This window comes from Dryas octopetala, chromosome 9 (genome assembly GCF_963921425.1).
Source record: "Dryas octopetala chromosome 9, drDryOcto1.1, whole genome shotgun sequence".
NCBI classification, from domain to species: domain Eukaryota; kingdom Viridiplantae; phylum Streptophyta; class Magnoliopsida; order Rosales; family Rosaceae; genus Dryas; species Dryas octopetala.
The window spans coordinates 9,109,773-9,121,295 of NC_141374.1; the positions used below are offsets into that span (position 1 = coordinate 9,109,773).

General features: G+C 35.7%; 1 protein-coding gene across 1 annotated transcript; it reads left to right on the forward strand.

Annotated features, from left to right (window-relative positions):
• Nucleotides 1–1,912: 1,912 nt before the first annotated feature.
• LOC147273761 (electron transporter, putative (Protein of unknown function, DUF547)) lies at nucleotides 1,913–8,734 on the forward strand. The gene is made up of 11 exons (XM_086227585.1): nucleotides 1,913–2,225; nucleotides 3,057–3,132; nucleotides 3,333–3,446; nucleotides 3,945–4,061; nucleotides 4,776–5,123; nucleotides 5,646–5,968; nucleotides 6,568–6,667; nucleotides 6,747–6,806; nucleotides 7,272–7,358; nucleotides 7,594–7,734; nucleotides 8,143–8,734. Exons 1-11 carry the CDS (start codon nucleotides 2,098–2,100, stop codon nucleotides 8,470–8,472), a joined length of 1,824 nt encoding a protein of 607 aa, XP_086083711.1. The 5' UTR covers nucleotides 1,913–2,097; the 3' UTR covers nucleotides 8,473–8,734.
• The last annotated feature ends 2,789 nt before the right edge of the window (nucleotides 8,735–11,523 follow it).

Sequence of the window (11,523 nt, forward strand, 5' to 3'; positions counted from 1 at the left end):
CTGTCTACAAATTCCCCACCCCTAAGTCGTTCCCAAAAGAAGTGGGGCTGTGATTTTTTCCTGCCATTTTTGGATAAATAGACCTTGGACATTTCAATAATGGTGGAAATGATCTTCCAGTTATTGGTTATGGCAGAAGTGGGGGAAGAGAGAAGAGGTGATGATTAAAAGACAGAATTACCCTTTGAAACATGGACATGTGTTTTGCACATGACAATTTTCGTTAAGTCAAGTGACGGAAATTAGATTTGGTATCAATTTGGGACAAAATAAAAGAATGGGTATGCAATTGAGACAAATTAAAGTTCAAATACCACAATGAGACATAGTTCAAAGTTTAGGTACCATATTTGAAAAAAACCCTCTTCTAAATTTAGGGAGCGAGAGATTGAAAGGGAGGAGAGTAGGGGACAAGTCGGCGGTGGGTGATGCGGTAGGGCTAGTGGGCGGAATGGGGGGCTTTTTTTTTTTTTTTTTTTTTTTTTCAAATTGAAGGCAAAAGTGGAAAATTTGAGGAAAAAAAATACATTTATTAGTCCCTACTACCAGACAATTAAAATCTTAAACAAAAATACAGTTAATAACATAATTAAGATAAAGAACAAAGTGCCATTAGCGTCCATCAACATAAATTAGAGCGTGAGTACTGGGCAACTGCATCTACATTTACCATTCATTTTTTTTTTTACTTGAATTTTTATACTTGTGAGGTTGATTAGGTTCTTTTATAAGTAAATTAGCAAAAAGCCACAAAAAATTATAAGTTTCACTCATTAACTCATATAAAAGATATATTTATTTTTAAGCCACAAAGATTAGCTTCAAACTAAAATTTTTTTCTAACGCTGTATGTTACCCTTATAGAATTATATATATATATTTTTTTGTTATGATGCAATATGTAAAGATTATACTTTATTTTGTTATGATGTAGTATGTAACTCTTGTAGAGTTACACTTTATAATTTTGTAAAATTACACTTTGTTGAATGATGTAGTATTGTTTTAAGGTTTATGCATTTAAAGTTTAGGTTTTATAACTTTATATTTAAAGTTTTAGGACTTTAGCCCTAAATTCTAAAGACTAAACTTTCAAAAGAATTTTAAAAAAATTAAACTAAAACTTGGGTATGCTTGAATACCTTAGTTGGGTATGCTTGAGTTTGAATAGTATTGAATGCTCTATACTTATTTTTCTTGAATTGTGGTTTATAAATATTTTTTGTGGCTTAAAAATAAATATATTAGAAGTTTGAGCTTTTGATAAATAAATATTTTTTGTGGCACAAATTTAGCTAGAATATAAGTAAGTTTGTTAGAACTGCTATAAAGCCAACAGCTCACCCATACAGGCCCTAGTCCTTCACCTCCCGGTCTCTCACGGCCCAACCCACCTTAATTTGGAATTCTGACTCCTTCCCTGGTTGAATATGCTGTGTTTTGCTTGCTCATTAGGGAATAGGTATGGTGCTTCTTGCTGGGATACAATATGATTGCTCCATGTCGAATGGCAAAAAAGATGTAGAAGTCCTTGTAATAAATCCTCATTGCCTTCATTTCGCAATCTTATGGCCTTGGTTACCAGAATGCACAGTAAGTAGCCAGCATTACCAGGCCCACCACCACACAGTCTGCAGCTGCCTTCACCTTTTCTTTTCAAAACTAGAGAGACTGAGGACTTGACTGATCAGTTGTATAACTTGCATTAACTCCTCAAATTGAATGCTCTCAACTACCCAAAAGTGAAAGAATTTAATTCTGCAGCAGTGGCAGTGCAGCTACCTTGGTAAATTATACTCCACAATTCCACATTATTTGCTTTTCAAATGTATTCATTATGAAACCCATTTAAACTCTTAAATCCCACACAATCATTTAAACTCTTAAATCCAAGCATGCCCGTTGAGGAAAACTCTATCATGCTCCATTTCCTTGTTACCAATTTCACTATATTTGCCACACAGGCTCTTTCTGGTTGCTTTTGTCTCACTTGGACTTGTTCTTGATAGTTTGTGCACATGAATAGTGTATTTAGTATTTGATTGAGGAAGAAGTACGTTAGTGCCTGTTGGGCTTTCTTAGAAAAGAATATATATAATGGTTGGCTTTGTCTTTAACATAGTTGGAGAAAAAGAAGAGTTTGAAGAACAAGCAGGTGGGAAGAGAGAGAATAGAGATTCTTGGGCACCCTCAGTTGATCATGCCCAACATAGGCGTTCTAAGAGGTGTAGTCTTAGTACTTACTGTTATAATGTGTTATCCCAAAGTGGGTGTTCTGTGTTTTACAAATGATCTGGAAATAAGAGTGTTTTTTTCTTTTTGAGATTTTGGAGGATTTTTGTTTTGATGATGTAATGTTTGTATTTGTTTTACATGGGAATGGGTTTTGATTATGTGCTGCATCAAAAAAAAAAAAAAAATCTACTTGAAGGGGTTTGACTGTTTGATTTCTTTGGGCTTCATATGCTAGTTTATCAGAAACTGAGCTGAAAAGTTGAGGGCTTGAGGCTGATCTATGTTAAGTCTTTGACAGAATGAACATATAGTGATATGGGACGTTGGTTCGTGGGGTATGTGAGGAGAGATTGGCAAGTACTGGGATGAATGGCTAGGCATGTATACAAAGCAAATGTGGTTTTTTATGAAATTAAAAGCCAGGGAATATAACTTTTAAGAAATTAATTTATCAATAACAAAAACAAAAAATGCTGACCCTTAAGAACAAATCTCTGAGAAAAATAGATATCTTCTAAGCTTGAAAGGATAATAGAGCGTTTCACATGGTGTTTTCAATCATCTTTTTATTTATTTGACTGAACTAAGAATGTCGGCATATCTTAGAACTATATGATGGTAGATGTGTGTCTTAGTAAGCAAGAAATATAGTGACCATCATTGGACTTGGGTAAGGCTGTTTTGCATTGAGTAAGCAGTTGTAACTTCTTAGGATCTCATGGGTCGAAGATGTTGGTCATTTTATCTTCTCATTCCATTTGAATCATCATGTTCCAATTTGTGATTTTTGACATTTATGTGGTTCTCCATTTTCCTTACAGTGCATCTGACAGGAATTTAAGTGTTCGAAGAGGTCGAGTTTTAAGTTCCATGAAGAAGGACCAGAATGAAGCGCAGGTGAGACCACAGATCTCGGTTGTTAAATACATCTTCTCCTGCATATATATATATATTTATATTGATAGGACTCATGCTATATTTGGTAGGTTCAAACTTTAAACTGTGTAAATTCATAAATGACCTTAGCTTGAATCTTATTTCTATTCATGGATGTAATAAGATGGAGTAGTTTACTATTTTCTTAATGAATTTAACAGGTGTCATCACCTTCAACAAGTGCTTCTAGGGGACAAAGCCCTTGGCATGACAATCCTACTTATGTCAACAAGAATATGCCATCACCAAACCATAGAGCCTCTTTGGAAAAAGATGTAAGAAATGGAATTCAATTTCTGTCTCTTTCAAAATTGTGTTAGATGAATCTTTCTTTATCATGAGATGTGGGCTGAGATTAATCTGATTGTAGTCTGCTTAACAGTTAACTATCTTTGATTGGAATTTTGTTGCAAGCATTGAGTAGTTATAGATTAGATATTCTGAATATTTCAAGTTAAGCAGCTTCTTCCCTTTCTTTGGTGGGGTGGGAGGGGAGTAGCCTAGTAGGGGGAAAGCCTTGATTATTACTGAAAAATTTGGGGTCCCTCCATCATTCCTAAGTGAAGAATATGTGTAAGAATCTGAATCAATTATCTTTTACTGTTGAACTAGAAAATTTGGGTTTCCAAAGTAAAGTGTAGGCACACCACGTCTACAAAAGTGGATGACATGCATGACCTGGTCACGGATGATGGCTAGATATCCTTATTTTCCATGTAATTTATAGCCCAAGCATAGTATGGTTTACACACAAATGATATATGCCTTTGCAGATTGAACAGCTGCAGTTGCGTTTGCAGCAAGAGAAATCTATGCGCAATATGCTTGAGAGGGCAATGGGCCGAGCTTCAAGTACTCTATCACCTGGACATAGGCATTTTTCTGTCCAGGTAATTACTAGCCTTTTGTTACTTTACTTTAGAGAGCTGTTGCAGAATTTGCCAGTACATCACATATTGACTAAGACACCAAGGTTTGCACCTTCATGTTTTAGCTTATCCAGCATTGAGATTCTTAACATGCAACATATAACTAATACTTTGTCAACCATATGTAAAGAAACTGCATTGCATACAATCATAATTCTTAGTTATCCCATAAGTGAAGGTGTAATAGTGTAATGTATAATTCATGATCGGTTTTTAGAGAAATTTACCCAATCATGTCATGGCTATGATTACTTTGCATATCTTGACCTTTGGTGCTTTGCTGTAAACTTTAATCCCGGTTCTTTTTGTTTTTTCAGCTTATAGACATATCTCCATGGTCCAACTCAAATGACTTAAAGTTTAAACTTTTGAGGCAAACAGAGCAGTTTAAAGCATCTGAACCTTTGTCATTGATTGTTTATTTCTACCTGCCTACAATTGTATTATGTAGCTTGAGCACTTTCTACATTAATTCCAAAACGTTGCACTGCGTATCATATGAATTGCCATTTATACTCGTAATAGATATTATATATATACATATATTTTAAATTGGCTACACCTACTTATTGATATGTAATTCCACTTATTAGCTTTGAATATGGACTTAAGCAGAAAATAACTGCAAATTGTTCTCTTTCTTTTTGTCTATTTGTCTTTTGGTCTTTTGTTTAGACAAAGGAATTGGTTTCTGAAATTGAATTACTTGAAGAAGAAGTTGCAAATCGCGAGCAGCATGTTCTCTCTCTCTACAGGAGTATTTTTGAACAGTGCATTAGTAGGCCACCTTCTGAGCAGAACTCAGGTGTGGCTTCCCCTGCCCATACGAAGAATGGATCCAGGAAACATCCGAGTATCATTTCAAGTGCATTTTGTTCCTCAAAAAAGTTTCCTTTCCGACATTTGCGAGCTCTAGTTGCTATAGATGACTCCGGAAAAAGAACTTTTAAGACTAGTCATGGTCCACCATCCAGTGGCAAAAGTGACAATGATTTTGCAAAGACTTGTTCAGACCTAGCTAAGGTAGAATATAAGTTTGTTCTTCTTTTACAGATGGACATCTGTTAATGTATCTGAGTATCATTTCTTGTGTGACACATAATATATAAGGTAATGTTTTCTTTCCAGACTGTGATTCTAGACCACACATTCAGTTAAGAGCCAACCTAATCAGTGATCTAGATTCACAATTTGGGAACATGACATTGTTATGTTGCCAGACTGTTCGGAAAGAGAACCTTTCCGCATATAACATGTATAGGATTTTGTATGTTAAAATGTTGAATTTGGCTGAAATGTAACACATTCATTATTAGTTGGCAGTGTAAAGAACCAACCTGTAGTTATTAATGTCATAAGAAGCATGAGAAAACTGGCACTTACAGGAAAAAAAATGAAAAATAAATAAGACATTTATATGAGACATTCTGCACCTGCACCCCTTATTACTGCAAAAAGTGTAGAAATTAGCATGTGCTTCATGTTACTAGTTGGCTATAGACTGCTATTTGTTTGTCCAAGTCATTTTTATCAATTTTTTATCAGGTTCATGAAAGGGTTCCAGCCCTGGAGAAAACTTCTATGCTGCGAACACTGAAAGATCATCTCCATCAGTGCCCTAGCAAGTTATCTGAGGAACTGGTCAAGTGTATGGCTGTTGTTTATTGTTGGCTTTGCAGTTCACCATCTGTGAATATTGAAAAAAACCGATCACCTTTGTTGTCGAGGTCATCCACTAATGTTATACAACCTCGACAAGGTACTGGAGATTCCCAAGACTGGTCTGGAAAGTCAATGGTAGAAATATCTTGGATATCAACTGATAAGAGCCAGTTTTCTCATGCTTCTTATGCCATTAATAACTACAGGTTGGTCCCTTACAATTAATCTATAATTACCCAAATTATAATACTATAATAGTACAAGTAAGAGAAGGGAGTGTTATGTCCTTTGTCGCGATTCACTGGAGGCTTAACTGGAGCAAGTTTGACGTCAATTATTTTGACCTTGTGTTTGTCAGCTGCACTAAATTCGGGTTGGAATTTTTGCTTTGGTTAAAGGGTGCACCACTGACTACCATGGCCAAAAGAATGCTCTTAAGTTATCTTTCAAATCTCCTAGGGATCTTTGACTTTAATCATGACCTTTTGTCTGTCCTAGTTTGACTTAAAACCAATTCACTCCTAATGTTTTTATTTGGATCTGCTTAATGATGCTCTAATGTCCAACATGGAGAAAGCATTGTCAAAATGTAGTGATAAAGCACAAGAAAATGCAACCCATAAATCTGGCACTATACAATCAAACAATATAATATCATATTTTGGATAATATTAATTTGCTTTATGTAGGGCACATATTTTAAGATATACATAAGTGCAGCTGAACACACTTGCACTTGATCTCCTCTTATGTGTTACCTCATCAGGATTGATGACTTGACATATACTTCATGTTTTAATTTCAGAATTTTGGTTGAACAACTGGAGAGGGTGAATGTCACTATAATGGAACTGAATGCCCAAATTGCATTTTGGATCAACATATACAATGCTCTTGTTATGCATGTAAACATTTCTTCACCAACCATTGGTTTTCTCTTATTGATTTGAAAGTTTTTGTAATCCTCTCCTTACCCTTGTGCAGGCATATTTAGCATATGGAATTCCCCACAGCTCTCTGAGAAGGTTGGCTTTGTTCCACAAGGTAGTTTACTTCTTTTATAGTACAAGGGATTTTGCTGACAGCTTAAGAAAACCTGTGTATCTCATTACAAATGCATACTTTCTCTTGAAGTCTTTATTTCTGGTTTTTCTGAAAGATGATTTAATGATATACTCATTGGTTCGTCTCATTTTAAAATCAAAATGTAAATATTTCTTGTCTCAGTTGCATTTAATTGTCCTTTCCTTCTTTTATATTGAAGTCCATTTCTCTTGCCTTTCAAGACATGGACTAGAAGATCCCCATTAAAGACAAGATCAGAATAGTATATACCATTTAATTTTTCATTGTCAATGTTTGAGAAGTCATCAAAATATATGGGTTTCAGGTTGAAAATAAAGGTTAATCTAAAATAATTGGAATAAAGGTAAAGACCTAACTCTTTGGTTCTTGTGTTCTGAATTTAGAAAGAAAAATTTAGATGATGGGCTTCTTGCTATAGTGCAGGCTGCTTACAACATTGGGGGCCATGTCATCAGCGCAAATGCCATAGAGCAATCCATATTTTGCTTCCAAACACCCCGAATTGGACGAGTACTCACCATACTCTTATCTAAGAATGCCAATGGAATGCATCCTTTGAATTGTTTTCTTTATACATATTTGAAATGGTGTAGCAAGTCATTTGCGCTCATTCTTATGATTGACAACTTTAATAGTGCACTTTTCTTCTTCTTCTTCTTCTTTTTTTTTTTTTTTTTTTTTTTTAAACATGAATATGAAATACCATGTTTTTACATACTCATTTAATCCACTTTTGTGTTTACAGTGGCTTGAAACCCTCCTTTCAACTGCCTTGAGGAAAAAATTTGGTGAAGACAGACAACTTCGCAATTCAAAATTGGGTCTTCCAGTTTCTGAGCCCCTTGTTTGCTTTGGTCTTTGTAGTGGAGCTTTTTCTGATCCTGCGGTAACCTCCTTAGTGCTGTTGCTCCTGTTTTCACATGATAATGCAGATTGGGTTTAATTTCCAAAGATTGTTAGATTCTTATATAGTTATTTTTAGTCTTTCCCCTATTGGTACACAGGTGCATTGGTTAATCATAGTCTTTTGGTGCATGATTTTCCCTTGAAGTCTGTTTTAATTTCTCACTTATCTTTTTTACCTTTATTTCTTCATTTAAAGCATCTGGTACTGCTACTTCAAACTAGTCAAATAGAATTACTTTATTTTTTTGTCATGAGCATATGGTAGTAACTTTTACTACTCATTGTTTTCATTGTAAATCATTCTTTTAAACTCACTCTGATCATATATACACTGCTACCAATATATTGCTAACAGCTGATTAAGAGCTTGCTTGTTAATCACTTGTAGCTAAAAGTCTACACAGCCTCAAATGTTAGAGATGAACTTGAAGAGGCAAAGAAAGAGTTTCTTAAAGCAAATGTAGTGGTAAAGAAGTCAAGGAAAGTTTTTCTACCAAAGATGCTTGAAAGATTTGCAAGGGAAGCTTCTTTTGGCTCTGATGATCTTCTCAAATGGGTCATTGAGAATGTTGATAAGAAGCTTCATGATTCTATACAAAAATGCTTTGATCGTAAATCCAGCAAGAAGGCATCTCAGATCATAGAGTGGTTGCCTTACAATTCAAGGTTCCGGTACGTGTTCCCGAAGGATCTATCAGAAAAGCCATGGTGGTTGTGACTTGTTGGATTCATTCCAAATGCTTGAAGAAAAAATCTGACCATTATTTGGCTTGAGGAAGCTTAGCTAGCTCATCACACTAGTCAATTCAATACCCTTTGGCCTTTGATTCCTTTCAACCTAGGGTACTTCGAAGTACTCTCTCATTGTGCATCTGATCTTTCCTTGTTTAGAATACCATTTTGTGGCCCCACAATCCTCTCTCTCATGAGAGCTCTGTATTAACTTGATAGGCTCCACCTAACAAGCTTTAACGTTTACTTTCTGGCTTGCAACTCTTGTATGATGTGAATTTCACACCTTTTATTTGTACATTGGATATCGTTTTAATGTATAAAATATGACAATGTAAAATGTAATTGTAATAATGTCCAAATGGTGAAAAAAAAAAATGGTGAGGGTGAGTGGGGATAAGAGTTAGAATTAGGTTAAGTCCGAAGTTCGATTCCTTCTAAAGTAATAAAAGAAAATGTATCTAATCAATCATTTAGATTAAGAATCTGATAATAAAATAAAGTAAACTTTAGAGCAAATTACAATTTAGTACCTCAACTTTACATGTTGTTTAAACTTAGTACCCCAACTTTGAAAACTTGCAAAAAAGTACCTCAACTTTCATTTTGTGTCAATTTAGTACCCCAACTTTGAAAACTTGCAAAAAAGTACCTCAACTTTCATTTTGTGTCAATTTAGTACCCCAACTTTGAAAACTTACAAAAAAGTACCTCAACTTTCATTTTGTGTCAAAATAGTATCTCCGTTAGTTTTTCTGTCAAAGTTGCAGGAGTATTTTCATCTTTTCCTTAAATTTAAAAAATAATATATTTTTTTTGAATAAAAAAATTTCTTAAAATTTCATAAAATAAAAAAATAAAAAAATTTCCCCAGCCCGCCCCCACCCAACCAAAATTGAGGGGCGGCGCTGGGTAGGGCGGGGAGGCTGGGCAGGGGGGAGGGAGGTGGGTCGGGGCTGGGTGATAGGGGGAGGTGGGTCGGGCTTGGGTGAGGGGGAGGGGGTGGGTCGGCACTAGGTTGGGGAATGGGGTGTGCGGGGTGAGGGCGGGCTGGGCTGGGGCTTGGGGGAGGGGGTGCAACGACGGCAGGGGTGGAGGGTGCGACGGCGCTCGGCTTGGGGTGAGGGGGTGCGGGCGGGCTGGGGAGGGGCTGGTTGGGGAGCTGGCTGGGTAGGGGCGGGCTGGGCTGGGGGGTGCGACAAGGCTGGGGCTTGGGGGAGGGGGTGCAACGGCGGTAGGGGTGAAGGGTGTGACGGCGCTGTGCTTGGGGTGAGGGGGTGCGGGCGGGCTGGGGAGGGGCTGGCTGGGTAGGGGCGGGCTTGCTGGGTGGGGGAGGAGGAGAGGAGGGGAGGGGAAGGGCTGAGTGGGCCGGGGATGGGAGGGGGATGGGGGTGGGCAGAGGGGAGGGAGGTGGGTCGCGGCTGGGCGGGGGGAAGGGAATTTTTTTTTTTTTTTTAAGAAATTTTTTTATTAAAAAAAATTATTATTTTTTAAATTTAAGGAAAGGACGAAAATACCCCTGCAACTTTGACAGAAAAACTAACGGAGTTACTATTTTGACACAAAATGAAAGTTGAGATACTTTTTTGTAAGTTTTCAAAGTTGGGGTACTAAATTGACACAAAATGAAAGTTGAGGTACTTTTTTGCAAGTTTTCAAAGTTGGGGTACTAAATTGAAACAACATGTAAAGTTGAGGTACTAAATTGTAATTTGCTCTAAACTTTAAGGTAAGAAAATAATTTTTCGATTATTATCTGTTTTTTTTATTGGAACAGTGCTTTGTGTTATATTCTATGCATTATTTTAAGGATCCTTTTTTTAACAATTGGCTAATAAAGGGAAATTTACTTTTTTAATTACACCAAAAAAAGGGCAAATTAACTTCTTCTCTTTTTTTTTTTCTGAAAGAAACCTACAAAGCAAACCCTTTAATTTGTTCATTTTTTGAGATAATGTGAGTTCCATGTCTGCATGCATATGATAAATATTCATGTAATTTTCTCTATTAAAACATGCAAGTGTAAACAAGATGTGACTATTAAAACTGGATTTGGATCCTCTATTGATCTTCTTCTTTTCAGTGTTTTGAAAATCCCAAAGTTTCTCTTCAACTTCAATTTCAAACAATAAGCATCAATTAAATAGCAACCTTATGATTCAAATGTTAAGTTTCAATCAACAATATAGCTCTATGATATGTTTTAACAGTCACAGAGTTATATGCAGTTAGTTATGTTTTTCACTTGGCTTTAGAGTTGGAATTGCAGGATATCGTACTCAAGACTAATGCAAAGGAAATGGTTGCAGCAATCCATGAGTCGGACACGCCCTTGGCGTTGGAAAGATATATAGAAGAAAATAACTGCAACCATATTAGCAAAGGAAATGGTTGGAAAAAAAAAAAAAACAAAAAAACAAAAACAAAAAGAGAATAGAACTTAGAAACAAAATTTAAGAAAACAACTAAACAAGTTCACCCTACCATCAACTTGTTGATCCCAACGAAATGTCAATATGGTTTTTCTTGTTTTTTTTTTTTTTTTTTTTTTTCCATTCAAGCAAAAAGCATTAGAAATCCAATTACCTTTCGTATTTTAGATTACAGACAAAATTTAAGGTGGGGATTTAAATTCAAGACATTCTTCAATAAAGTGAAAGAAAAATATTACTAAACTCATATTTTGTATATTCTTTTTGTGAAACATATTTGGCATTTATTTTAAAAACAACATTTTAGACTTGAATCAAACTAGACTATGCTAAAATTATCAAGCTTAATAGCTATTTTGCCCCTTTGATTATGACTTGTGTGCTAAAGTACTTCCAAAATTAAGAATTTGGTAAATTAACTTATCAAACTTTGAAAAATAGATCAATGTCAAACAATTTTTTAGAGTTTCATCTAAATTTCTGGCCAAAAGATGTCATGACCCTTCTCGTGAGGACAAATTAAATCATTCATTCGGCACATACCCAAAGCCTTACATGGGTCCATACACGATTTGACATTAGCAAGAGTTGTCCTTTTTTTTGGA